The sequence below is a fragment of the Theropithecus gelada genome, chromosome 7a (genome assembly GCF_003255815.1).
Source record: "Theropithecus gelada isolate Dixy chromosome 7a, Tgel_1.0, whole genome shotgun sequence".
Lineage (NCBI taxonomy): Eukaryota > Metazoa > Chordata > Mammalia > Primates > Cercopithecidae > Theropithecus > Theropithecus gelada.
This window is the reverse complement of record NC_037674.1, coordinates 47,586,337-47,600,409: the sequence shown is the minus strand read 5'-3', so window position 1 is coordinate 47,600,409 and position 14,073 is coordinate 47,586,337. Positions and strand designations below refer to the sequence as shown.

Below are 14,073 nucleotides of genomic sequence, written 5' to 3'. Positions count from 1 at the left end.
TTGGATCTACAAATGTGGACTCTTTTGCAGATATGGAGGGCCAATTGTATGTTTTCTGTTATTTGTATTACTGCCCTCTTTTTTCTTTACTTGCTGAGAATTATTCTTCATTTTATTGATTCATGAGTAAATTGAACAACAGTTGTGTGCCAGGCAATGCGCTAAGCATAGAAGATAAAAAATTTACAGTGCAGGGATCTTATTTGAGGAGCTCATAATCTAGCAAGTTTTTGTTTCATCCATTTTACTTATGTTTTGTCAGACTAGAAACTTTTGATGAACCTTACCTTGGAGAACAACCAAAAAACCTCAACAACATATATTTGAAGGCATTGGAGTACCTTCAAATAAGTTTTACAGGGCCTAGACTGTAAGAAAAAAATCCAGGGAGGTGAGCTCAGCATTTGGGTGCTGCCTTGTTCCTAGAGACATTTTGTTATTTTTGTAGTGTTTCTGATTCTAAAAGGGTCAGGCTTGAGAGTATGAGGAATTGAGCAGAGTTTTCTCCTGACACAAAAGTAAGGAAGAGGCCCTTGGTAATTCCTATAGGCTTTAGATTGAGATCCCCAAAGGGTTATATGTCAGACAAAAGTAAACCAGAAGTAAACCTGGCTTCATATGGACTGAAGCCCAGTTTAAAATCATCTCAGTTCCCAATTAGGTTAAAATAATATAAAATTTGTGGTATTCTTAGCTACCTGCCAAGAGCAAATACAATCTCCACTAGAAGAAGGCATCATCCAATTGCTAAAATTATCTTTATAATTTTTCATATACAGGATCTAACACACAGTCCAAAACAGAGAGAGAGAGAGAGACAGCGACAGAGACATAAATTAGCAGGGCCTGGTGGCAGGTGCCTGCAATCTCAGCTACTCAGGAGGCTGAGGCGGGAAAATCGCTTGCACCTGGGAGGGGTTCAGGGCGGTTCCAGTGAGCCGAGATCGTAATATTGCACTCCATCCTGGGTGACAGAGCGAGACTCCATCTCAAAAAAAAAAAAAAAGTAGAAAAATAAAAAGCAGAACTATTTAATGTTTAAATATAACTAAAATACATGACAGTAAGAGCATATAAGTTAGGAGTAAAGAGAATTTAAGATACTCTAAGATCTTTATATTAAATGCTAAGTTACAGAGATATTATTTCTGTTAGTGATAAGTTAAGGATACATGTTTTCTAGAATTGCCAAAAATAGTAAAAGAATATAAAACTTAAAACAAATAGAGGATAAGTAAAGTAAAAATACTTAATCCAGAAGAAAGCAAGAAATAAATAAAAGGAATGCCACAAAAGTCAAAGAACAAGTAGTAAGATGTTTGATTTAATCTCACAAATATTGGTGATTACATTAAATATAATTGATTAATTGCCCCAACTAGAAGCTAAAGATTGTCAGACCGGATATAATACAAAACTAAACTAAATTGATTGTTGCTTATGAGAGACATTTTAAATATAAGTATATAGAAAGATTAAAAGTATGAGCAAAGATTTAGCAAACCTTAAGAAAAAAAGCAGTTGTAGCTATATTAATATCATATTTAAAGCATTACTAGAGATAAAAAGGAATATTTAATAATGCTACCCTTTAGCATTATTCACTTCCTTGGGAAGTAGTATACAGTCCAAAATTTAAAAGTACCTGATAGCATAACCTCAAAATATATAAAGCAATAATGAATAAAACTCGAAGAAGAAAAATATATTTGCCATCATAGTGGAATGTTTTAACATACCATGCTAACTTGTTGATAGAATAAGTGTTGAAAAAGTTGGTAAGGATACAGAAGATTTAAAATATCTAGAAGATGAAATTAGTGCCTTTGTGGGCATCCATCACTGACTGTCCTTCAGAGCGGAATGTCAGTTTCCTGCCCTTAGGCCTGAAACCTAATCAATTAAGGATATAGAAGATTTAAACATCAAATATATAACTGATATGCATAGAACACTGCATCAACAGCTGCAGAATGCACTTTTTTTTTCAAGTTTGCATGGAATATTTACAAAATTTGTTTATATCCTGAACCATAAAACGAAAGTCAGATTTCCAAAGATTGAAATGACACAGATTTTAATACCATAATAAAATTATACCTGAAATCAATAGTTAAAAAATAACTGAAAAATACCTATGTGATTAAAAATTAAGAAATATTCTAAATAGCCTAGAAGTTGAACAATTAGAAAATACATTGTACTTAATGACATGTTACATGTTACAACTGTGGGAAATGCCTAAAGCTATACTTAGAGGAACATTTCATAGCTCTTAGATTTTTATTTAAAATCAGTGATCCCTGTCAATTGGGAAGATCAGCAAACTAAACCAGAGGAAAGTAGATAAAATGAAATAATACAAATAAAAGAGGAAATTAATAAAAGTGTGAAAACAAATATACCATGGGAGAGGATCAACCAAACCAAAAGTAATACTTTGAAAGGGCTAATAATATTGATGAACCCCTCAAGGAATTCATCTGAGAGAGAGAGAGAGAGAGAGACAGAGGGATATAAATAACCAAAATCCCAGTGATAGAGGGTATTACTCTGGATCCTACACATATTAAAAAGATAGTCGGACACATTGAATAACTTTATGTCAATAGTCTTACCAAATGATACGAACAAAAGAACTTTTCAAAACTGACAGAAGAAATAGAAAATCTGTTTCTATAACTGTTAATGAAATTGATTTTGTAATTTAAAACCTTTCTCTGAAGAACATTGCAAGCCAAGGTGGCTCCACTGGTGAATTCTACCAACATGAAAAGAAGAAATAGTACCAGTCTGACATAAACTGTTAGGTGGAATGGAAACAAAACAATTCTCAATACATTTTAGGGGGCCAGGATAACAATGATACACACATCTGTTAAGGACATTAGAAGTGGAAATTGTAGGTCAATTTCACTCATAAACACAGATACAAAAATTCTAAACAAATATTAACAAAATCCATCAATATGTACAAAAGGATAATACATTGTAACCAAAGGGAGATTTTTTTTTTCAACATGTGCTTTACATTTAACTGAAACAAGCAATTTAATCATCTGTTAATAAGGAGAAAACACAGTTATCTCTAGAGATATATAAAAAGCAGTTGATAAAACTGCGTAGCTATTCCTTTGTTTCTTTTAAAGTAGGAGTAGAAAATAATTTTCTGATAAGGGACATCTACAAAATACGTACAACTAATATCTTATTGAATGAAAAAGACTGAGTGCTTTTCCTCTGAGACTAAGAACAAAGCAATAATGTTTTATGAGAGTTTTGCTTGTTTGTTTGTTTTTAAGACAAGAGTCTCGCTCTGCAGCCCAGGGTGGAGTGCAGTGGTGCGATCATAGCTCACTGCAGACTTAATCTCCCAGGCTCAAGAGATCATCTTGCCTCAGCCTCCCAAGTAGCTGGGACTACAGGTGCATACCACCATGCTCAGCTAATTTTTTTCTTTATTTTTGTAGAGTCAGGGTCTCAATATGTTGTCCCGGTTAGTCTCAAACTCATGGCCTCAAGTGATCCTCCCAACTAGGCCTCCCAAAGCATTGGGATTACAGGTGTGAGACACTGTGCCCAGCCAAGTTTTTATCATGAACACAAGCACGTCATACAAGGGGAAATCCAAATGGGCAGTAAATATAGGGAAATGTTTTTTCTTTGTTATTTATTCATCAGGGAAATCAAAACTAAAATCACAATGAGATACCAGTAGGCATTCACCAAAATGACTAAAATGAAAAAGACAAGACAATACGAGTATTGGAGAGAGATGTCTATAGGGACATACACTGGGGTGGGTATGTAAATTGCCACAACCGCTTCAGAATGCTGTTTGGTAGTATCTGCTGTGGTTAAACATGTAGTTTATAGTCCTGTGTTTTCACTGAAAAAGTAGGTATAAATGTACACCAAAAATTTTGTGCAGAAATAGTTGTAAGACATTATTTTTAATGACCAGATATTAGAATTAAGAGCAGTGTCTATCAGTAGTAGAGTGGGACTTGACTTGTGCCTATAATCCCGGTGTTGTGGGAGGATTGCTTGAAATTGCTTGAGGCCAGGAGTTCAAGACCAGCGTGGGCAACAAAGAGAGATCCTGTCTCTTAAAAAAAAAAAAAAAAAAAAAAAGTAGAATGGGTGAACAAGTTATTGTATGCAGATACTATTGAGGAGAGAGAAGGAATAAACTTTGAGAATCACTGCTGTAGAGTATTCCATGTGTCTCTGAAACATTAGTTGAGTGAAAAAAGAAAAGAGAGAGACAAAATGAATATGTGTTATGTGATTCCATTTAGATACTATTTATAAATAGGGGAATCTTATTAATTGTATTAGAAGCTAACTTTAGGTAGGAGGGTTTGGATAGTCCTTGGGAAGAGATGATGAGGAGGACTTTTGGACTTCTAGTAATGCCTATAAAAATCATTATGCTCATACTATCTAGTGTGTATATTTTTGATGCTGCAAAAAATTGGGGGAAATCCCTTTCTTACTACCATTTGAGAGTGACCTTTATATGACAATTTCTTACATGTGAAATTGTTAATTAAAATAAAAGAATTAAGTATTTACCTTTCCTAGTTAGAGTAACTATAGTTTATGTTAGGGTTCATTCTTCTTTACTGGATAATAATCAATGCAGAAAGAATGATGAAATTTCAAAATCAAAAAGAGCAACAAAAAAGAAGTTCAAAATCACCATTTGCAGATTGGTAGTTGACTTGTGCAAGTACTGTAAGTGAATGCTAAAAAATTAGGTACATGGGATATTTTAGTTGATGCCCAAATATCACTACAGTGCAGAAACATATCTTCTTTACATTCTCAGGTGCATTTTTCCTGAAAAAAACCATCTAAAAAGTAAATGTATCACAGGGATGAATAAAAGAATATATCTCAGTACAGGAAAGAGTAAGAAAAAATGGAGTGCTTTGTAAGATGATTTTAAGTAGTTACTCAAGACCTGAACCTCAAGTTTTTTAACCCTAGAATTCAAAACCTTTTCTTAAAAAAAAAAAATGTCCTAAGGATTTTATTTTGCCAAAGTTAAGTGTGTATGAATTCCATATAATTACTGGAGGGTGATGGGGTCCCACTTTTCCCAGAAATTGTTTCATTAAATTCATTGTTGATAATCTAGGAAATATAGTCCTTTTTGATGACTTAAAGTCATGTGGGAGATACTAGCCTTCTTTCTTCATTGTATGTTTTTACTTAGTGGAGTCATCAGATAGTAAGACTAAAACAAATCTAGCCCTACATTTTGATTAGAATGAACTCAGAACTAGGATTCTAACAAATTTTGTGGCGTGTCCTTGTAAGAGAAAACAAATACATTGTATTAAGATTTATACAACTGAAATTATACATTCTTTCATTGTGTGGATTGGTGATTTTTAAAAAGCTTAGAATTTTAAGCAGGGTAAAAGCTTTTCAGTATATATTATATACCTGTTTTCTGCAAGATGAATAAATTGTTATTTTGTTTTTTGGTTTTTCTAGGAGGAATATAGAACTGAAGGTATCAGCTGGCACAACATAGATTACATTGATAATACCTGCTGTATAAATCTTATTAGCAAAAAACCAACAGGACTGCTTCATCTTTTGGATGAAGAAAGCAAGTGAGTGTGACTCTTTTCAATTTTGTTATTGGCTGTTTTGGCTTTTTATGTCCTTTTCAGTTTAAACTTTTTTCTTACATTACCAAATAAAGAGCCAATTTTGTGTGTGTGTGTGTGTGTGTACAATTTTTTTATATCTGTGTGTTTCTAGGTAATTAGGATGGACTTCATTACTTGAATTCATTTTTTTCTTAATTTCTTCTATATTTGTTCTATACAGATTGATATCAGACTTGTTGAGTTTGTTTTTTTGGTTACATGTTTCTTTCTTTGTAAATTGAGCTTCACGTATGAGATGTGTTTGCAGTTTTCATGTTCAGCGGAAAAGAATATCGTGATAGGCTGAACGTGGTGGCTTATGTCTGTAAACTCCTGACTTTGGGATGCCAAGGCGGGAGGATCACTTGAGGACAGAAGTGATCCTCTGTCCTTGAGACCAGCCTGGCCAACATGGTGAAATCCCATCTGTGCTGAAAATACAAAAATTAGCTGGGCATGGTAGTGCAGGCCTATAATCCCAGCTACTCAGGAGTCTGAGGCATGAGAATCGCTTGAACCCAGGAGATAGAAGTTGCAGTGAGCCAAGATGGTGCCACTGCACTACAGTCCAGCCTGGGCAACAGAGCAAGACTTTGTCTCCGAAAAAACAGAAAAAAGAATATTATGGTAAATTAGTAATGTCTACCATGATCGTACAGTATAAGTGGCAACATCTGCCAGTTATTTACTATTCCTTGTCAGCACTGTTCAATGTAACTGAGTTAAATATATGCTTCAGAAATAATGCTTTATGTAGCATTCTTCAGAGTATTCTCAACAATCTATAAAATGTAGTTGATTATCCTAAGAGATGGCAAATCTAGATTTGGAGAAACTGAGATGAGGAGGTTGTGAAGTTTTTATGACTTTTTAGTAAAAAATTTAGAAATTGAATTTGTTTACCTGATTTCTAGTTTAATTTGATACTCATTATAACAGGATAGAAAGTATTGAAGATTTACTATTAGAGGTAAGATGATTGTGTAAGGTGGTAGAATAAAAAACTAACAGAAAGAAGACTGCTAACAGTTTAGTGTCACTCTGACCTACTCTATCACTAGTCAACTTCCATTAATCTAAGGAAATTAAAATGTTGTTAACACAAGTAAAAAGTACCTTAATTTTCTGTCCAGAGTTTTGTAAAAGTTTCTTGCATTACTCTGTGTGCCCCAACATAATTATTATCTCTCATAAAATTGTAAGGTTTGTAATTCACTGTTTGTATACCTTACCTCTGGTATATGTTTATTTGGGAAGGCTTTATAGGTGATTTTGATATTCAGTGTTGAGAACCATTGTGGTTGATAATGCAATGATAAGCACTTTTTTTTGTTTGGGGAATTTTATAGTAACAAAAAAAACATTTAAGAAACAATCCAAGAGAAAAGATTATATAGGTAGGAAATGGGGGACCTGAGATTCAAACCTGTCAAGTATTTCTGACTAATAAACTTGTGCTTTGAAGTATTACATTGCTTCCCTGTAATATTTAGGTGTTGGAGTCAGAAGTCCAGGATTTGTATCCCATTTCTATTAACTACTGTTACAGAAAAACTCTCAAACCATGTTTTTCCTCTGCTCTCACACCACAGTAATAAACACAGAAGACCTCTGTGACCAAATGTGTGGGGTTTTTTCCCCCACTAACAAGCAGTAGACACCAGCTGGGTATCCTCTATTCACATTTGACACTATCTACCTGGAGGTAGCATCAGATCCCACAGATCGAGGGCTCAGTCCCCAAAACTGCACCCCACCCCGCCTTCAGATACCAGCCAATAACCCATGCTTCCAGAACTTCTAACCAACCAGCTTCTCCTTGAGTTCATTTAATTTGCCCGAGCAGCTTGCAAAACTCAGGGAAAACGAAACAGTGAGGAGATGCATAGGACAAGGGAAGGAGCACAGAGCCTCCATGTCCTTCCTGGGTGTACCACCCTCTAGGAACTCCCACATGTTCAGCTATTCAGAAGCTTTCCGAATGCTGTTTTTTGGGGTTTTTATGGAGGCTTCATTACATAGGCATTATTGACAACTGTGTAGAAATGTGATTGGAAAAAAAGTATGATCTCATACTAATAGACTGAGTGGGAAACCCAGTGAGGCCTGTTTGTCTAGATTCTTCTTGGCCTCTCTGTGCAGCATTCTTTTCTTTAGAGTATGGGGCGGGACCCTTTCTGGAATGAGGATCTTTTGCTGCACAATCAGATTTGAGACCTTCCTTGGGCAGGTAAAAGGAAGACAGGAGACGGTTAGAGAGAAAGATTCTGTTTCCTGCAGCTTGCTCTTGTGACCTGCTCCTGAGACCTAAAGCACCCCAACATTATAACAAAAGAGTACACCAAGGGCTATGGTAGTTAATAAGCCAGGAACCATGGATGAAAACCTACACACACACACACACACACACACACACACACAAACACACAAATAAAAGATAAAATCATGTCACAGGCCATGCCCTGGCTTTCAAACATGGATCCTTTACATCATCAAAAGAATATACAACTCAAACATACTGCTGCATTACTAGATTCCCATTCAGTCATTAGTAATTAGTCCAGTTCATTATCATATTGTATGAATATGTGTCCCAGGGAGAGACCACTCAAGTTTGCAGACTTCCTTTCAATCTTGTCAGATTCTAGAAGCAGGAGCGGTCTCCGCAAACATACAACTTTTACCTTTCGAACATCTCTTATAACTGAGCTAAAAGACAATGTCATCTCTTGCTCTGAGCTTCTTTAAATATGTTAATGTAATGTGAGATTTCCCTCAATGTATAACCCATTTATTCATATCTTTACCCTCAGCTACTATTCCTCGTCTCCATTAGTTCCCAAACTTTTCCTCCTTTGGAAGGCACATTAAGAATTGCCACTGTGCTGGTGGTTAGATTGCAAACAGCAATTCTGGTCTAGCAAGTACCTCCTCCTCAGTACCACTCCCCTTTAGATAGGGTAAATTACATGGATGCAGAACTAGTGAGCTGTTTTTATGGCCAGGAAAAATAGTTGCTTTCACCCTTAGCCCCAATTTTGCTAGATAGAGTGAAAGTACAACCCATCGCCATCATGCCCTTAGGAATTTTGACTTAAGGTTTAAAAATGTAGTTACAGTTTCTTGCTTAGAAATCATCCCTGTTTCCAGTGCTTGCAGTTGCAGCCCTGGTCCTAGGACCACTGCATCTGGTAGGGGAGAGAAAAAAAGTTTTTTCTTTTTGAGGTCATCTGGGGAAGAAAAAAATTATAGTTGTTATTCTGGTGTACTCCTCCCTTGGCAAGAATTGGATAGTTATACCAGCATCCTCCCCAACCCCTCTTTCCCAGATAAACCAGGAAAATAAGAAAAATCTAAGGGGATGCTCCTTTAGTCCCCCTAATGTTGAGTGTGAGCACACACTCATGAAAGTGTGCAAGCCAGCCCTTCATTCTTTTATCTTCCCCTGTTTTAGACAACCAGTGTTTTAATTGCCCATTCTACTTCTTCATCAAACTGTTACTCTGAGGAGGATTTTTTTTCCCTTTGTTGGACATCGTAGGCTATACTATGTGTTTCTCATTCTGAAAAGATGATGGTTGTCCAAATCCATGCAATATTTTCTGTTTTTTGTTTGTTTTTTGTTTTTTAAATGGCACTTTGAGCATTTGCATCTTCCACTGGGTAAGGAAAGCTCACTTCAGAGTCAATGACTATTCGTGTCAAGACCCATTTGTAGTCCCCCAGGGTTACCAGCATCGGTCTCACTTACCATCTACATTCAGGGTCTTCCCACCAGGGAAACTGCCACATAGCCATTGGAAGTCTCAGACTCGCTTGCTGACAAACAGAACAGTTCTTACTGGCATTTTGTGCTTGAGAGAAGGTGCAAGAGGACTGTCTAGATTTAGCCCTTCTCAGCACTGCTGTAGTACCACCATATCTGCTCATTTAATGGACCTATGTAGAAGGGACCCCCTTAACTATAGCATTTACTGTAACCCCATAAATAGATAACAGACACATTCATTGGGCGAATATCCTTATCCTCATAAAGCTAGTCTTACGTAGCTTGCATATGAAGCATATCAGCTGCTTCATCTGGGTGGTTCTGCTTGGCATTTCTCAGGAGAGTTGGGCAATCCTTCCTAGAGTAAAAAGATCATACAGGCTTTTATCCAGTCCACTATGCTGGCTGTTCCCTTGGGAATAACCTCCTTTGTGTCTCAATCATGTATAGATGTCTGAGATTGCTTTAGTAGTGAGCTGTGTGTCCTACATCAACCCAAACATGTTTTCCACTGTAGCATTTAAAACCAAAGCTACTTCTCCTAATGTAGTTACTCTCATAATCCATTTTAGTAAAGATTCTTTAGGAAGCTAATGATATCAATCTACAAAATGGAACTATTCCTTCACACTATGCCCTCCAGTTTCTGTAGTTACTTCGTTTTGCCCTTCTTCCACATTGACTGCCTTCTTGGTAACCACATGTCTCAGAGGTACTTTGTTGTCCCTGTACAATTCTATCCTTGGAGGGTGTCTTTGAGGCTAGCAGCCTGAGCTCAAACAGACTAAGATCTGAGCTTGATCCAGCTTCAAGGACCAACACAGTACTTTCTTTAAATTTCATTTTAGCTATTATAAATAACAATAATTAAGGGATTATTTATTTATAATAGCTAGTTTTATGGCTGTTTATTTATAACAGCCAGTTCATTTTTTCTTATTAGTTTGCATTTCCTTATGCAGCCAGTGAACCAGTTCCCCAGGAGTTGGAACCATCTCTAAATTCCACTGATTACTTTTACCTTTAATAACTGAGCATAGCAACTATGGCTTCATACCTTGGGTGACCGTGTGGCCACACCAGAACAAAGGTTTCTCATCTTCTACCCTTTTATCCTTTTTCTTCCCAAACCACATGTTTCAGTGAGCCAGGGCCTTTTTAGCAAATCTCACTTCTCTGACACCAGTTATTTGGGAAAAACATTAAAACCATGTTTTCCTCTGCTCGCACACCATAACAGTCAACATGAAGACATCTGTGACCAAATGTGTGTGGGGTTTTCCCCACCAGCAAGCAGTGGACACCAACTGGGTATCCTCTAATTCAGATTTGATACTATCTACCTGGAGCTAGCATCAAATCCCACAGATCGAGGACTCAGTCCCCAAAACTGCACCGCACCCCACCTTCAGACACCAGTGAATAGTCTACTCTTCCAGAACTTCTGACCAACCAGCTTCTCCTTGAGTTCAGTTAATTTGCTGGAGTGGCTTGCAGAACTCAGGGAAACACTTACTTAGATTTACCCCAGTGTATTATAAAGGATATTGCAAAGGATACGATGAAAAGATGTGTAGGGCAAGGTATGGGGGAAGGAGTAGAGAGTCTCCATGTCCTTCTTGGGTACTCTACCTTCGAGGAACACCCGTATGTTCAGCTATCTGGAAGCTCTCCAAGTGCTGTCCTTTTGGGTTTTTATGGAGGCTTCATTACATAGGCATTATTGACAATGGTGTAGAAATGTGATTGGACAAAAGAACATGATCTTATACTGATAGACTGAGTGGGAAACCCAGCAAGGCCTGTCTGTCCAGATTCTTCTTGGCTTCTTGTGCAGCATTTTTTCCTTCAGAATATGGAGAGGGACCCTTTCTGGAATGAGGGTCTTTTAATCTGCAGTCATATTTGAGGCCTCCCTTGGGCAGGTAAAAGGGGAACAGAAGAAGGTTAGAGAGAGAGATTCTGTTTCCTGAGGCCTGCTCCTGAGGCCTAATGCACCCCAACATTATAACAGAAGACTCCATCAAGGGCTGTGGGAGTTATGAGCCAGGAGCCATGGATGAAAACATATATGTATATAATTGTAGTATCACAACTGTATATATCAAAACTACCCTTGGCAGATCTCATAATATCCTTAGTCCTCAGTTTTCTTACATGCAAAAGGCAAATGACAGTGATAAATGTTGATGTTCTGTCCTATATATCTTAAGGTGTTTGTAAACAGCAACTGAGGTAGTAGAATTACTTTCCTTTTTTTTTTTTGAGACAGGATCTTGCTCTGTAGCTCAGGCTAGAATGCCGTGGTGCGGTTATGGCTCACTGAAGCCTTGACTTTATGGGCTTCAGTGATCTTCTCGCCTCAGCCTCCTGAGTAGCTGGGACTACAGGCACATACCACCACATCTGGCTAATTTTAAAATGTTTTTTTAGATACAAGGACTCAACTTTGTTGCCCAGGCTGGTCTCAAACTCCTAGACTCAAGCTGTCCTCCCACCTTAGCCTCCCAAAGTGCTGGGATTACATATGAGAATCACTGTGCCTGTCCTGTCATTCTTTAAACAAAATTTCATTGAATGCACATCTTATTATACAAAGACTATAATTTCCTGACCAGTTGCTACTTCACATAGATTTTAACCCAATAATGAGAATGTCACTTCTTTTTTTTTTTTTTTTTGAGACAGAGTCTTGCTCTGTCGTGCAGTCTGGAGTGCAGTGGTGCAATCTCGGTTCACTGCAAGCTCCGCTTCCCGGGTTCACGCCATTCTCCTGCCTCAGCCTCCCAAGCAGCTGGGACAGGTGCCCACCCCCACGCCCGGCTAATTTTTTTGTATTTTTTTAGTAGAGATGCGGTTTCACTGTGTTAGCCAGGATGGTCTCTGTCTTCTGACCTTGTGATCCACCCGCCTCAGCCTCCCAAAGTGCTGGGGATTACAGGCATGAGCCGCCAAGCCTGGCCGAGAATGTCACTTCTTTGCTGTGACCTGAAAGCTACTGGGGTTGAGCCATGTGGCCATAAATTTCAGGGAGATAAATTCTGGCTCAATAAAATGAAGAACTTTATAATTATTAGAGCTGATTGGCAGCTGCTTTAACAATTAATATAATTTCCTATTATTATAATTACTTTGCATCATCTGTCAGCATATTGTTGTAGGTAGGATACTAGACTGAATAACCTTTTTATGAGTCAGTCCTGTAGTTATTACCTGTCCTGGTAAAGAATCTCTGTGCTTTAACATTCCAGAAGATGCAAAGGCATGAAATATTTTTTCTCTGCCATTTACCTGTAAAAAAACTAGATTGAAAATAAGTTAGTCACATGTGGGAAGAACTATTTTGGGACTTACCTTGAGTATTTTTTCTCTAAAAATATTTTTTATAGGGAATATATAATGTCAAATATATCCTTAACCGTATTCTTCATGCAATGTGTTTGTAGTGCTCTAGGTGTATGGGTTTAGAATCAGAGGTCTTGGTTTAGCCTTTCTCTCCTACTTAATGGCTGTATGATATGGGGCAGGTTACTTAAGCGAGATTCTGTAGGATGTAGGGTGGCATTGAGGAAGGAGGAATATTGTGTCAGATTTACATATGAATAGGATGTTAGGAATATTATCAATCTTCCCATAGTATTGAAAGTGTCATCTTCTATCAGCAGCAGTGGACCACTTTGATTCTTGTTAGAAATGTAGAATCTCAAGCTTTCATTCCAGATCTGTTAAATCAGTCTACATTTTAACAGTGACTGAAGTTAGGATTAGAGCATTCATTTAGGGCAGCATTTTGTGAATCTTGTCTGCTTATAAGAATTACCTTGGGACTTTGTAAATACCACTGATGCTAGTTCATCCACCTAATCAAGTCAGAATTGCAGTAGGTGGGGTGCAGGCATTGGTAGTTTTCAAATCTCTAGAAGTTCTCCTGACACTACCCTGCCAGACAGTCTTTGGGGAACACTAGGTTAAGAGCTTTGATATGAGCAATAACAAATGATTTTCTTTTGTTCCTTTTTTTTTTTTTTTTTTTTTGCCTGGTAATATAATGGGTATCCATAAATGTCTGTTGAATACAGGAACTTTCCATTGTTTTTAGTTTCAAGTAAAGACTGTTTTCTTGTCTATCTTCCTTCCTTTGAAAATTTCTATTATCCATTTAAGAGTAAGAGAAAATATATCGTAAGCTTTTCAGTTACTCAGATGATTAGAAGGCAAATAAACCTTGACCTAGAGATGATGAAGTGAGCATCCTGCCTTAAGAGAGGCACACTGCTGTGAAGTAGTGAGACATAGGTTTGCAGAGGTTGAGTTGGCCTATGCTTAGGAGCTTGGAGTCAAGTCTTTTTGCTTTGGTGATCTATGCATTTCGGAGCAGAAGGGAAACATGATTAAAGCAATATTATAGGAAAATTTATTTTGATAATATGCTTTGGTGACTTGAAAGAAGATTAGTGAGACTGTTAGTAGGAGCTGTGCTGTTGTCTCTGTTTGAAATAGTAAGTTATATTCCTTTGTAAAATGGCTTTAAAGTTTTGGAGTGAGCTAGATGGTGGAGATGTTTTGAGGAAGAGATATTATTTGAATACAAAAGCAGGCCAAGGTGACCAGGAAAATATCAGTGTTGGCAACATA

The 14,073-nt window shown here is 37.2% G+C and overlaps 1 protein-coding gene across 3 annotated transcripts in view; it reads left to right on the top strand.

Annotated features, from left to right (window-relative positions):
• MYO9A (myosin IXA) overlaps positions 1-14,073 on the top strand; it is a 307,652-nt gene that overhangs the window by 124,930 nt on the left and 168,649 nt on the right. For all 3 annotated transcript variants that reach the window (XM_025390154.1, XM_025390156.1, XM_025390153.1), the window contains one exon: positions 5,509-5,630. In XM_025390154.1, the coding sequence (XP_025245939.1) occupies positions 5,509-5,630 (122 nt within the window). The remainder of the gene's footprint in view (positions 1-5,508; positions 5,631-14,073) is intronic.